Genomic DNA, 16,272 nt, shown 5'->3' on the forward strand with positions numbered 1-16,272 from the left:
TATAGAGAGAGAGAGAGACAGAGAGAGAGAGAGAGAAATATGCATGTATATTATGCATGTGTGTGTTTGTGCACACAAGTTTTCACCATCATGTGATATTCAAATTTGAAAGTATACTTTTGCTACCAAATGTAATATCAGGAATTATGGCATACATACAATTGTTATGATTTGATTTTTATGAAATTTATTGGTTCTTATACAAAAAAAAAAATATTATTACCTTAAAATGAAATGAATTTTTCACTTTTGTAATCTTTCCCATAGCTACTCAGTCATTTACTCCCTCACTTCCTCTGCCTCTATGGTTCTTTCTCTCTCACTCTCACTATGTGCTTGTGTGTATTCCTTTACTCATTGCCTGCCAGCAAACTTTGCATGTTCACTCTTCCTGCATTCCTCATATTATCTTTCTCTCTTTTACTCCCTTTCCTTTTCTCTCAATACGATGTAAAGCAAAGCTGGAGAAAGCAAGTAGGCAAGCAACCAAATAACCATACATAGTGGCAACTATTATACAGAGATAGCTGCCCTTAGTGCTTAAAATAAAAATAGATAACAGACTTATTTTACAAGACAATAGTAAGAATACTAACAATGCATTAATCTTAGAAGCAATGGAGAATTCTCTCTAATATTTATTCAGAAGATATAATAGTGTCATTATGAAATTTGATTCATGTTTCTTTATGAGAAATTTTATATAACATTTTATGTTGGAATATTTACATTAAAAGAAAAAAAACTTCTGTTTTAAACATTGTATGTTTAATATCAAATACAATACAGAATAAATATGCAGGAAAATTATTTCATTCAAATACAAAATCTTTTTGAAGTACATATAATTTTGTATAGCTTTTGACATAACATTTTCTAATAAGAGAGGTTTGAAATATTAAAAACAACCTCCAGGGAGTTACAGAAGTGTTTTTTTTTTGTTTTTTGTTTTTTTTTGAAAATACTTTAATTACAATTAGATATTAAGTACAATTCAATATTTTATAAATAATTAGAAGCCATGCAGGTAACAAAGCTTGTTCATTATGAAAAGTGAAATTTGCTTCTAAGGGAAGTTGTTGAGTTGTCAACATTTAACCAGTTGAAAGTCAACCATTTTAAATATTGGAAGAGTATTAAATTAAAACAGTTTGCTAATATTTTTAAAGAGCTCTTATAATTATGCCAGCAATTATAGTTTTTGCCTTGCTGTTATAATGACATTGAGAAATGGAGTAAATATTTGATATTTAGAGCTATTAACAGCTATTTTACAGCAATTTTGTCTCCAAATTATTCCAATGAAAAGGAATATGAGCTACACAATGGATGTTTGCAATTTCTGTTATAAAATGTTATTTTAATGTTTTGATCCATGTTAGAATAGTTGTGAATAATTTGTTTGAAGCAACTTTTTATGTGGCCCCTCTTAATTTATATATTTACATTTTCATGTAGAATTGATCAGAAATATGATCACTGGATGCTTAACATCTTATTCTATCAGACAGAATATCTCTCAAAGATTATAGCGCTTTGGTTCATTGCTCCTTACTAGGATATTCTTCTCAGAACATGACTGGAGCTGAGGTCATTGATGTTATATCCTCATTGGCTCTTAATGCACATGCAGCAACACGATTTATCATTCAGGAGTCTCAGCGATAGTGTCTTGTTTGAAGAAAAACCTGGGAGACTCCAGTATCTGTTGAACTCAGTACAAAATTGATACTTTATTTCATCAATTTCAGAAAGACAAGTAGCAGTTAAATCATAGATTTAGACCAAGAACATAAAAAGATAGAATAAATACCACAGCAGTTTTTGTTTGATGCTCTACTGATTCTGCCAATCAACTGTCTGTTTGTTAACATGTCAATAAACAGTGGATCCACAAGTCATGTGTTTACAATCCTTGTATTTTCAGGAACCTTAAAGATGGCATATTGCCTTATTTTAGTCAATCAACATAGGAAAGATAAGTTTTTACTTGATCACTTAATCTGCCATAAATAAATAGCAGCTAAATCGTACTTTAAAAAAAAATTGGAAAACACATTGGATGATATACTCTAGATACACTAAGCCTTAAAAAAAGGAATGGTGATAATCAGAATACCTTTAATCATACACCTACTCAATCAGTGTTTACCTCAAGTTTAGCATCAAAAATAACAATACATTTGCTACATTAAACAACCTACCAACACCAACAAGAACTGTGCTATTTTAGCAGAAGGTAAGCTTGGAGAAATTTTTCATTTCCTTTTAAATTTCTTAATCTGTAAATATCTTTTCCAATAACTATCTACAGGGGTTGGACAAAATAATGGAAACACCTTAAAATTTCAAACAAATTTATTTTAATATGGGGTAGAACCACCTTTGGCAGTAAGTACAGCTTGAATTCTACGAGATATGGACTTGTACAAAGTCTAAATTGTTTCCAAAGGAATTTTTGTCCATTCTTCAGCTAAAACAGTCTCCAGTTCTTGTAGTGATGATGGTGGGGGATATTGACTCCTTACTTGTTTTTCTAAAATGCACCATAAATGTGCAATAATATTGAGATCTGGGGACTGTGGTGGTCAGATAAGATGTTCAACTTCACTAGAATGTTCCTCGTACCATTCAGTAATAATTTTAGCTATGTGAATTGGTGCATTATCATCCTGAAAGGTTGTGTTTCCCTCCAGAAACAGTTCCACAACCATAGGATGAATTTGATCAGATAAAATGCTTAAAAAGTCTTGACTATTAAATCTGCCATGAAGGGAAACCATTGGGCTGGTGGATTTCCAAGATGTAGCTCCCCAGATCATCACAGATCCTCCTCCATGCTTAACAGTTGGAAGAAGACAGTCTAGATCAAATGCTTCTTTTGGCTGTCATCACACGTATACTTGGCTGGTGGTTGGAAATAAGGTAAAGGAAGACTTTTCCGAGAAAATAACATTCTTCCCCTGCTCTAGGAACCAATTCTGTAGGTTTTTACTCCACTCTAAACCCTTTGCAACGTTTGTTTTTGAAAGTAGTGGTTTTCTGATTGCAGTCCTCCCATGAAATCCAGCTTTGTGTAACTCCTGGAGAACAGATTTTGTGGAAACTGGATTCTTGAGGTGGTCATTAAACTCTACAATAATTTTGGGAGCTGTACTTTTGTAAGAGTCCAATGGTTCCTATCTGAAAGTTTTGATTTTCTGGAGTTTTGTTTTGATGAGGAGGTTTTTCCTTCTTTCTCAAAGGCTGTCATTACTTTCGAGACAATACTTCTTGATACACCAAACATTTCAGCTGTTTTTATTATGCTAGCACCTGCAGCACGAGCACCAACAATTTGACCTCTTTGAAAGTCTAATAGATTTGTCATTTTAATGAATTTTAATTAGCTTTTTCTGATGATATCAGAAAAGAAACAGCAATTTTAGCAAAACATATTAAGCAACACTAATAATAAATCAAAAGACATAAAAATAAACAAGCTTTTGACGATTATATAGATATTTCACAATTATGATACTAAGTGTTTCCATTATTTTGTCCAACCCCTGTATACATTCACATAGTCCAAAGACATGGTAAATAGCAGTAATAAAATACTTCACTGAGGAGATCTAATTAGACTGAAATATCGTCAGAATTATCAGTGTACTCATCAAGCACCGGGCCACTTTTTGCTGCATGTCACTATTTAATTAGTAATAAATTTGGTTTTACAAGTTATCTCATGTCTTTTTTGACAAGCTTTATCATTAACACTAATGATATTTGTTAGCATTAAAGGTATAATTTGAATTGATTAGAACATTTTATATTTAGCTCATTAGTTCAGTATGGCATATGGCAGTTAACTATTCACCCCAACATTGACTAAATATAATAATAAACTAACTAGAAATTTACCCATTTCATCCTTTAACTAATTCTAAATTGACCAGGTAATCCAATGTTCAAATTGAAAGGAATTGACTGAGGTTAGACACAGACTAATACTATTAAATTTTAGAGAATGTCCAAAAATAGTGTCTATCAATCTATTTTTCTATCTGAATTTGCACATGTGCACACACACACACACACACACACTATTATCTTCATTTTTACGTTCACTTTACTATGCCTGTATGAGCTAGATGAGCCCTTTGCAACACAGCATCTCACCATTTATTACCTTTATTTGTGATCTTTATCAAATTCAACATCTTGACATCAGCTTTTATTTCTTGTGCCCATGTCTTTCTTGATAATCTTCCTCTTTCACAGCTTCCTAGTACCTCTTTATTCAAGTTATCCTTCATACACATTAGATGTCAATACCAGCACAGCTTTGTCTTTTGCTCACTACATTTGATTTCTGCTGTATTTACTTTTCTCTCAGCTAATCTATACCATGTTACTCATGTATACATTACACATCCAGCTCCAATTTATCCTCTGCATTCAATGCCCATATCTCCCTACTATGGAACATCATATAAGCAATGTACAATCTATGCATTGTGTAATCATTCAAATTGCTAAAAATAACAGACACATGCCTCTCAAATCTCACCCTACTATCTAAAGAAGTATCAGATAACATAGCCTTTCATAGTCCTCAGGAGACAAGATGGTTGTGGGTTTGTTCGATCAGGAATGACCTGGAATTTAACAACATTACATCACAGTATACCATAATAGACACCAAGTCTCAGAAATACAGAAAGATAGGACAGTCATGAATGGATTGCCTTTGACACTGTTTCATATATATTATTATAACATGGGTAGTATGTTTAACTACCTTTGATTTTTTTGGTAATTCCACTGTCATGATTTCTGGCATTGACATGGGCACACAAATTTTCAAAACTTAATGTAATTAACATTGAGCATTTGGGACACAGTAGCAAAATTGTAAAAGTAAGAAAATTGAATTTATTCTTAGACAGCTGCTATGATTTATTTAGACAAAAGTGGGAGTATCTGAGCGTTTGATGCAATTTTCCTCTTGGAAAATAGAAATAACTTCTTCCTGCTATATACATCACTGATAATGGTTCTGTATTTTCCTTTTTGGTTTATTTATAGAAAGGGAATTATTTTAAAACTTATTGCTCTAACAATATCTAAATAATCAACTTTGATAAAACTGTTTAAAAACTGAGCCAGTAAAGGAGCCTAGATGCCTAACCTGCTAGAAATAGTAACCAAAGCTGACACACAATTACCTTAAAATATTACACATTTGATGACATAGACTAGGGTATATTATGCCTTAAAACTAAAAGACATAATGACTGTAATTTTGATCAACGAACAATCAGAGCTAATTTAAGGTCGAACAACACCAGCCTTATCAATGAGAACACGATAAATGGATACACAATTGTAATAACAGTGGTGCTCCAACATGGCTATAGCTCAATGACAGAAACTGTAGTAAAAGAATACACTTTGTGTCTGTGTGAGTAAATGTAAGAAAATTATGTATTTGTTGTTTATATGAGGAATACAATATATTATCCTTAACCAATACCTAGGGATCCTTTACAGAAAACTAAGGGATGAAGGGTTGTAGTAAATTTAGATGAATCAATGTTGTGTATTGCAAGAATATATGAAAGGACAAAAAATTACAAATTATAGGTAGCCTCTTAGACAAGAAACATGACTATTGTTGTCCAGCATCTAAATCTAAAATCATGTCTATATTAATATATATTATGTAAAATTCTATTAAAGTATCAGATGTGTCAAAATATTCCAGTTTACTATAATTTTAGAAAATCAAAATAAATGTTAAAAGATTAAAAAGAAACAGTAACAAGACCAAAAGTTGCCATATTGCACATTAATATTTTAAGTTTGTGCATAATCAGAAACATTCATCATTATATTTCAATTAAAATTGGTTTATATTCACATATTTGCCATTCATGGTCATTCATAAAAACTAAGTTATTCATTCTTGTTCATTAATATTTCATAAATAACTATTTTTATTCATACTCTTACAAATAAATCAAAAATTTTATTTCATGGAAACTATGTTTTTTGAGAAATGTTTTGTACATAAAATTTCACAAGAATATTTTATTAAAATTAATAGTGCTAACCATGTTTTCAAATTTGGCTAATTGGAACGAACATGAAGAAATACATGTACAATCATAACAAAACGATATAATCAAAAACACAAGTAATATTCTATACTAGTAACCAATATTCTCAGAATAATTTTATTACAACTACTACAAAACAATCTAAACTTATCTACTAAATGCTATCGTTCCTTGTCTTTATCACCCATCATCATTCATTGTTCATGTTTCATGCTGGTATGGGTTGGAAAGTTTAACAGGATCCAATGGGTTCAAGAACTGCATTGTGCTTTAATGTCTACTTTGGCATGGTTTCTATGGCTAGATAACTTTCCTAATTCCCCTTTACAGTGTCTACTGGGTACCTTTTATCATGCCACCAGCACTAATGAAGTTACCATCCAGCTGGCATGAATATAAATCCTGAGAGAAGTGGCTTTATGTAGAAGATGAGGGGTTAAATTATGAGAGAAGAGGCCAAATCAGAACAGATTTCTTGCTGTAGAAGAGCTTCATGGTTGTTCTCATTGCACAAGAGGTTGATTGAGATGGAACTGGCAAGAGAATAAAATATTGGCTTTGAGATGTGTGTGTGTGTATTCAGAAGTCAAAACACATATAGTAATAAACAAACAGAAAACAGACACAGAAGGTCACCAACACTTCATCCGTTATTGCCCAGGATGTCAAACACGATTTCATGCCATTATCGATATATATATATATATATCCAGGGTGATTCAGGAGTCTTACTAGGATTAAAATGATATTTAGAATTAAAACCCTGGAGGCTTTTGAACTGCCCTCAATTTAAGGATAGATCTTCCTGTCCAGAATGACTTTTGAGCACTCAAAGATAAAAGCATCTGATAAAAGCTAAATTGAAATAGGACTGATAAAAAGTTGATAAAATTGGTGGAAATTGCATAAAATCAAAAAATTCAATAAAGTTAAATTAGGGTGGCTGACAAACACCTCTTGTGAAGTGGGGTCTCACATTTTGAGTTGTGAGTGATGTTACACTGTTATACTTTCTGTGCTTTTCTATGAACTACAGTTCTAGTTGTAGATCTGCAGCAGAGCTGATAGGTTTGACAAACATGGTGAATTGGTAATATAAAGGCCTTCACTTCAGAGTGGGGTAAGGGTTTTGCTCTTATTTCCATGTTTTTCATTTTCAAAATTGGGAGACCCCTGAAAACACTTGTTTTGCCAGGTTTGATAACTGAATGGCAAATGTTTCAAAGAATAGGAGTCAAAATTGCATTTGCCTCAGATTTTCCTCTATCTTGTCACTGAAGTACAACAGAGCCCTTCCAACATAAGGGGCAGAGCATTTAGAAGATGAACATAAAGAAACATTTCAGGAATTCCAACATCTTTCATAGGAATGACATGCTTACCCACTGCATTTGTGCCGGTAACATGAATTTTTCAATTCCAGTTATCTTTCATCTTTTACTTGTTTCAGTCATTAATCTGTGGACATGTTGGGGCACGACCTTGAAGAATTTTCAGTCGAATTAATCAGCCCCAGTACATTTTTTTTAAAGCCTGCTAGTTATCCTGCTATGTTACAGGAACATAAACACACCAACACTGGTTGTCAAGCAGTGGTGGGGGACAAAGATTCACACACATACACACACAAATACGATGAGCTTCTTTCAATTTCTGCCAACTAAATCCATTCACAAGGCTTTGGTTGCCCTCAGTCTATAGCAGAAGACACTTGGCCAAGGTACCACACAGTGGGACTGAACCCAGAACTTTGTGTTTGGGAAGCAATCTTCTTACCACACAGCCACCCCTGCTCCTATTGTTGTTATACTTTTCAAGAATATTGTTATTTGGTATCTGATCATTCCATGAAATGTTACATGCTGAATGCAAACAGCTCATGGAAAATGCATTTAGAGAGCTGATTTCATTCCTGTATTCTGTCTATCTTCCATCTTCATAAAATAATATTGAGATAACTACACTACAATAAACTCGAATATTTATATTAAGTGACACAGCATGACTTTTCCAGCAACACTCAGATAATTTTCTAAAAGCAATGCTGGCTTTTCTAAGACACCATGATTTCACCATCAAGTCTAGCATTCAAGGCTACTATAGAACCAAGGAAGCAAAATAAACTGATGATATATAAATGGGTTATTGATTTTTATGATAGAGCTTGATTGTTATACATTTGAGTTCAGTTTTTGTGATAAGATTAAGAGCAAAAGCCTTGTCTACTTTGGAAATTTTGTTCATAAGATCTTGCATCAGTTCCAAAGAATGATCTGTGATTGCACAAATGATCTGCAAGAAGTAGTTCATATATTGTGCAGATGGAACTGTGTGGTAAGAAGCTTTATGTTTGTCTGTCTTTATTTGTCCCCTCTATGTAACGCCGTATGGCGAATGTTTATGAAATAAAGAAGCTTGCTTCCCAACCACATGGTTCTGGGTTCAGTCCAATTGTGTGGCACCTTAGGCAAGTGTCTTCTACCATAGCCTCAGGGTGACCAAAGCCTTGTGCGTAGACTTGGTAGATGGAAACTGAAAGAAACCTGTCATGTGTGTGTGCACCTTTGTGTTTGCGCTTGTCCTCCACCACCACTTGACAGCCAATGTTGGTGCGTTTAAGTCCCTGTAACTTAGCAGTTTGACAAAAGATCTGATAGAATCAGTACCAGGCTTCAAGACAGTGCCCCAGCATGGTCACAGTCATCTGACTGAAGCACGTAAAGGAAGATATAAATTCATGCTTAGTTTTAATATCTATATTGGACCACAGTGCATTGAACAGATTTGTACTGGAACAAAACAGAACATTTACACTAGCATTGCAGTCATCAACTCCATATTTAACATCATAACAGAGCTTCGTTATTTCTATTTGAAACATGAAAGGACCAAAACATTGACAGTCAGAAATTAGTTGCTGTCAGAAAGTCATGAAAAGAGAAAGTGACAGTTTTTGTGTGTAATACTCTCTCTTTTACTCTTTTAATTGTTTCAGTCATTTGACTGTGGCCATGCTGAAGCACCGCCTTTAGTCGAGCAAATCGCCCCCAGGACTTATTCTTTGGAAGCCTAGTACTTATTCTATCGGTCTCTTTTGCTGAACCGCTAAGTTACAGGACCTAAACACACCAGCATTGGTTGTCAAGCGCTGTTGTGGGGGGACAAGCACAGACACACAAACACCCACACACACATATATACATACACATGTGTATATGACGGGTTTCTTTCAGTTTCCGTCTACCAAATTCACTCACAAGGCTTTGGTCGGCCCGAGGCTATAGTAGAAGACACTTGCCCAAGGTGCCACGCAGTGGGACTGAACCCTGAACCATGTGGTTCGTAAACAAGCTACTTACCACACAGCCACTTGCGCATTTTTGGTTGAACATTTTATATGAACCTCCCTAGACACAACATTAAATGCTTTTATCAAATCTATAAAGACTGGATAATTCCTTGTGATGCTCTCTAGCTTCCTTCTAAACTTGCCTTAATACAAAGATCTTATTGTCTGTGCTTTGTCTAGTTTAAATTCCACACCAGTAACTTACTAAGATATAATTTGTGAACCAGATGTGTTTTGATACTATATAAAATAACATGAGCAAGGGTTATTCTAGTAACTGAGAGGAACATTATTCCATAGTGATAATCACAAGCTTATGAATTTTGCCCTTGTTTTTATATAGAGGAGCAATGGAAGCAGCCTTATACTGTTGGGGATCCAAACAACAATTTTGTAGAAGAGTTTAGTGAGAGATTTTAACAGTTGTACATCCATGAAATTTATAAATCTCAGAAGGCTTTTTATCTTGGCTTGATGCTTTACCATCTTTGCTGAATGATTTGAGGTTTATTTTTTTATAACAGTTGGGTTCCCACCTAGTTCTTTGGATATAGGTCCTGATTTAAAAGTAATTTTCTGTGAGCCTGGTGTCATTAACTTTGGCAAGTTGATATTGTAAGATGATAAAAACTGAACAACTAAAATTGCTTTTCTTTCTGTACTTTTTTTTATTATCCTGAAAAGTGTATATATTCCTGAGCAAAATTTAAAGTTATTCTAACACTGATTGTCACTACTGCAAAGTGAATGACCATGGATAGTAAAGCCCTCCTTCGGTCATGAATGACCATGGGATTGCACCGAGAAAGTTTCCTTGCAATGCACAATTCCAGGTAAGGTTGTTTATGGAAGACCAGCAGTTGTCCATGCATACCAGTCTCCCTTCTCCATGCCATTGGTGTTATACAAGGGAAAATATTGGCACCAGTGATGTTCCAACCCATTTCTACAGCTAAGTGAACTGGAGCTATGTGAAATAAAGTGTCTTACTCAAGAACACAACCCAGTCCAGAAATCGAACTCACAACCTCATGAAAGTAAGCTTGACACTCAAACTACTGAGCCATGGGCCTTCATTTCCCATGGTTATGGCTACTGACAGGAATAACTGAGCAAACTTTATTGTAGGGATTTTTATTACCCTACCCCTAGGTAATTATGGAAAGCAGTTTTAACTTAACAGGTCTGCTTTGCTACTGATAGAAAACTTGAATTGTGCATTTGTTCCCACTTATGCACAAAATGGTGATCATTCACAGTTGCATTTGTACAAATCCCAGACTAGGAATCTCCAGAAAAATCCTTTGCCTGCTCTACTTGCTTTGAAGGGAAATTTGATGTGGTTTTGATTCTGATCAGAATGTCAGGTGCATTTCCCCTCTAAAAACTTTTCTCTATTACATATCAATTAATCCATTGTCTATTTTCATTTAAACCATTTCAGTTGTGGTATAAATGTGATATTTTAATACATTTAATGACTTATTTTACCATACAATGGTACCAGGAGGTTGATGGCGAAAATTTATAGACTATATCTCTGATACTTTTAATATGACTAACACAGTTACGAATTATTGACTATATTTTTGTTATTCCTACTTTCAGTTTGAATAAAAATGGCCAGGAATTGTTAGCAATATTCCTATTCCTTTTAGTGTAACTAAAATGTTTTAGTCTATTTCTCTACTTTGGTTACTAGATTTTCTTTTTATAAATATTGAAATTTCCAAAAGCTTATTCCTGTTTTTGTATTTGTATTTATGATTTGATAAAAATAATGGGCAAGAATCCTAAAAGAACAGTGTCTATTTTGGCAATCTGACAATATTTACCCCATCCACCCTACCAGTTGCATATAATTTTGCTAATGCATATAGCTTTCTAAGAAATGTACTAAGATGGGGGATAAAGAAATTTCTCAATCCAAATTCTATAAAATCTTCTTTATATTTGACATTTGCCTTTCTGTATGCGTTCCTACAGATATTTCAGTGTAGTGTGTGTGTGTGTGTGTGTTTGTATGAAGCAAATCTATCATATTCCGAGGAAAATTTAAGCTCAGTTTAAGAGCATTAAGCTTATTTACGCCAGAGATACTGTTTCTGTGAATCATGACCAAAAAGACAAGCTGCTGTCAGCTTCTGAAATTAGTTTTCTTCACAAGTTTAGATTCTACATTCTTCTCCCTTTCATTCTAGTTTCTATATTCTATTATATCATAAGATGTCAAATTTTACTTACATCGAACACAAATGTCAGCTATCATTAACAGTGTGTTACTTTCTCTGATAACCTATGCTTTACTTGGCTAAACATCATTCAACAATTTAGCTATACAAAGGAAAGAGTAAATTGATGAAAAATTATTAAAAAAAAAACAATACATCTGCTTGCTGAAATTCTACACAATCATTTCTTTCTTTTCTCTTTCTATAAGTGATTATGAGATGAAAAATGAAACGCTTATTTCCCTTTTTTTTTATTCTCTTGATTGCTTTTTGTGAGGGGATGATAATGCATTTTTTAAAAATAGTCTTGACAATAAGCTGGCATATTATTTGCAAACAGACATGTATTAAATTATGTAGGTGCAAAGTATAAATGTTCTGAGTGATATTCAGTGATATGTTATTCATTACATGTAACATTATGTATCAGATCCACTACTCACACTAATAGGAATTCTCAAAAAATATCAAAAATAAATTCATGGAATATAAAAGCATTTCAATGAAAACCTAAGATGTTATTTAGATGTTTCAACATTTTGACTATTCTTCTTCTTTAAGTACTATACCAATAGGGATAGTAGACATAATCATAACCACCTGACCACATGACCACCTGACCCTATAGTATCTTCTATAGATTCTACTCCATTTGGAACAGGTCTCCTGCATGTAATTCCTTCCTCCATTACTGCTCCAGTCTCAAAGGTCATAGAAGCTATCCTTCCTCTGATATCTATGCCATTAAGTAAAAGGTTTAACTTTAGAGTGAGCACAGCTATAGAGGTGACTATGGAAAAAAGACAGGAAGAGTTATAATGCCATATTAGAGGAATGTATTGAGTAGAAATAAGATCTACAAGGTGAAAAAAGGAGTTGAGAATGATTGACAGTGAATGAGCTCATTTATTCTTTCTTTATCATTATCATTGTTGTTTGGTAACTGTTTTCCCTGCTGGCATGGGTTAGATGGTTTGACTGGAACTGTTAAGCCAGACAGCTGGACCAGGCTCCAGTCTGGTCTGGCTTGATTTCTATGTTTCCAACTACTCCACAAACTGTACAGGGTGCCTTTTACATGTCACTGACACTGGCCATGACTATGATTTCACTTAGTTTGACATGTCTTCTCAAGCACAGCAAATTACCAAAGGTCTTGGTCATTTGTCATGACCTCCATGAGACTCAACTTCCAAAGATCAGTTTCCACCACCCTATCCCACATCTTCCTAGATCTGCCTCTCCACAGATTCTCTCGACAGTTAGAGGTTAGCACTTCTTTACACAACTGTCCTTGTACATTTGTACCAAATGGCCATACTAGCACAGTCTTCTCTCTTGGACACTTCTTCTGATGCTGCATACACATAATTTTTCTCTGAAGACACATTGCGTCATACATGCACACTGACATTGCAAATCCAGTGGAGTATACTGGCTTCATACCTTTCAAGCCTTCACATGTCCTCAGCTGTCACAGCCCATGTTTTGCTGCCATGTAGCATGGCTATTTGCACACAGGCATCATACAATCTGTCTTTCACTCTGAGGGAGAGGCCCTTTGTTACTAATAAGGGTAGCAGGTCTCTGAACTTTGCCCAGCCTGTTTTATATGATGATCATCATCATCATGATGACACACATGCGCACACACGCACACACACACACACATTGGGTGTTAGAGCAAAATCTGACAATTTCCATAAAAGAAAAAGAAAACAGTATTTGAAAAATATAGTTCTATACTTAGGAGATGTGGAATTATGTAGATTATTTACATTTGATGGATATTTGTCCTTATCTTGTTTTTTTGTTAAGACAACGTTTCAGCTAATATATCCTCCAGTCTTCATCGGGTGTCTTGGGGAAATTTCAAACATGGGTTCTCATTCCTAAGGTATTTTTCTATGTTATTCTTATTAAGGTCACTGCTTGGAATTGAACTCGGAATCTTGGGGTCAGTAACCTGCACTCTTAACCACTATGCCATATGCCCATAGGCAATTATGGAGTGAATTTTAGAGCTTATAAATCTAATAGTTTCCTATCCTTCCTTAATAACGGTTCCCATATGCTACTCATATCTGCACTCGGTCTGATTAGAAGGTTGTTGTGTCCTAGCATATGTGCTGCTTCTTTTAGTTTTCATATTTTCCAGGGATGTTCTCTGTCTATTATTTTAACTTCATCCCACAAGGGGAAGTGGTCTCCATTTTTCCATACATGATCAGCTATCCCCGATTTATCAATATCTCCTTGTGTCACAGCTTTGCAATGTTCGTCTACCCTTATTTTAAGGGGCAGCATATTTCACCTTTGTATAACCTACCACAGCTGCATGGAATGGAGTACACACAGTCTTTAGTCATATTCTCTTCTATTGGTGGTTTTACTCGAAGGAGATATTTGCGAAGTGTTGTATTACTTTTGAATACTGTCCTGATGTCATATGGGCTGCATATCTTTTGTAACTTTTTGGAGAGGCCTTTCACATAGGGTAGACAGACTGTGGACAGTTTATTGGTTTCATCTTCTCTCTTCTTCATAATTGGAGTGGAGAGTATGCTTTTGGGGTAGTTGTTGTTTAATAGGTTGTTACTGAGCTTGATCATTTCTTCGTGGTAGGTATCACGATCGCTACTTATATTCATAGCTCGATGTTTTAGGCACTGAGTAATCCTTCTCTTTACACTCTATGGATGGTGGGAATTGAAGTTTAGGAATCGTCCAGTAAAAGTCGGCTTGCAATATACGGATGTCCTGAATCCATACTTGGTATATGTTATTAATAAACTGTCCACAGTGTGTCTACCCTATGTGAAAGGCCTCTCCAAAAAGATACAAAAGATATGCAGCCCATATGACATCAGGGCAGTATTCAAAAGTAATACAAGAGCAGTGATCCTTATCAGGGTCTTTGAGAATGGTGGCAAGATGGGAGGGAGCTATCAATAGTCTAGAGACTTGGCCTGAATCCTTGCAACAAAAATGAGCATGGGTATGGCTGCTATGTCATTTATGATGTTCACTTTGCAACCTAGTTTTAGGTTCAATCTCACTGAGCCACACCTTGAGTGAGTATGTTTTACCATAGCCACAGGTGAATCAAAGCTTTTTGAATGAAATATAGTTGATAGAAACTGCGAGGAAACTTGTCAGGGAGCTATTTCTGCTGTTGGGTGGTAGTTTAACATCACCACCTGGCACTAGGGCAGCCTTTAAACAGAGTCCACTCTGTTGCAAGTATCCAGGCCAGGTCTCTAGATTATTGTTAACTTCCACCCATATTATCACCACTCATGAAGACTCTGATAAGGATCACAGCTGTTACTTCTCCTCTTTTGACAAAGTCTTTAAAAGAAAAGTTAGTTCATGTTGGTTCTGTTTGCTTTATTTATTTAGAAGCTGAAAATATTTCTGTGACAAAATTTTAGATAATCCTGCATATACAATCAAAAATTTTCCATCAACAAAAATATACAACAGTCATTTGAGATAGGAATAACAGCAAGATAGGGTTAAAAAATTGTGCATATAAACAGTTAAATTGGATTTATATTTCCAAGTTATCAACTTGTAAAAAGCAACTAAAATATAGCAGTTGATGAAGACTTTGTGTCATCACAGTATTGCAGGATGTATAAAAGAGACATGTTAGCAGCCTCAAGAAGCACTTTAAATAGATTAACTGTAAAATTGGTCATACAGACCAAAGTATTTATTGAGATAATTTGATGATATTTAAATTGATAAACACAGGAAAGTAAAGATTAGTAATAATTTCATTTCAACTGAATTGCTATGAGAATTGATTACCCAAAGGAATAATTCTTTTCTCCTTTTTCTATACCTTTTCTTTATATTAAAGATTAATGATACACATTTCTTATTCATTGTTTTGTCTTCCATAAAACAATTAGTAATTTTAGAGATTTTTGTTTTGTGTCTCTTCGGAAGGAAATGATTACCAAATCATTATGGAACTTTTTTTTCTTTTTTTGTCTTAAATAGGGAAGGGAAAACATTTCAACTGTAAATCAATTGTGGAACAGCAATTTGTATATACCAGTTTATTTCTAATGGAGAAAATGCACTTTTATCTAGTGCTGATTGGTTGAAAATAACATAGAAATAAAGGATTCTTTTAAAATATTGACATATATAATGATGGTTGCCAATTCTCTCCTTGTGTAGTGATTTATGGTTCGGACATTATTGCAATTAATATTTTGAACTACAAATAGGAAATAACTTTAGTTGACTTGTTATTTATTTCTATATACATAAATATGGATTAGATTCGGTTTCGAGAAAATATAATTGTGAGGGCATAAAATGCCTTTGATGACTTGTGCTTAATTCAATATCACAACATGCAAACAATAGTTTCTATGACTCACTGCATATCTGATTATAACACTGACATGAGGGAGTCTAACTCAAAACAAACGTCTTAGGAGACTTTTGTAAATTACTGACAATTTGGTTTTCTTACCAACGTTTATAACTCTTTGCATATATATATATATGCATATATATATATATATATATATATATATATATATATATATATATATATATATATATA

At 34.2% G+C, this 16,272-nt stretch overlaps 1 protein-coding gene across 2 annotated transcripts in view; it reads right to left on the reverse strand.

Annotated features, from left to right (window-relative positions):
* Nucleotides 1–16,272, reverse strand: part of LOC106876367 (atrial natriuretic peptide receptor 3) — a 593,165-nt gene that overhangs the window by 67,692 nt on the left and 509,201 nt on the right. The window contains exon 3 of one of the 2 annotated variants that reach the window (XM_052970160.1): nt 6,245–6,637. The exons of the other annotated variant lie outside the window; for it this stretch is intronic. Within the exon in view, the coding sequence (XP_052826120.1) occupies nt 6,546–6,637 (92 nt within the window). The 3' untranslated portion in view covers nt 6,245–6,545. Of the gene's footprint in view, nt 1–6,244; nt 6,638–16,272 lie in introns of those variants that run through there. 2 annotated transcript variants of the gene reach the window in all.

Source organism: Octopus bimaculoides, chromosome 8, assembly GCF_001194135.2.
Source record: "Octopus bimaculoides isolate UCB-OBI-ISO-001 chromosome 8, ASM119413v2, whole genome shotgun sequence".
Taxonomy (NCBI): Eukaryota; Metazoa; Mollusca; class Cephalopoda; order Octopoda; family Octopodidae; genus Octopus; species Octopus bimaculoides.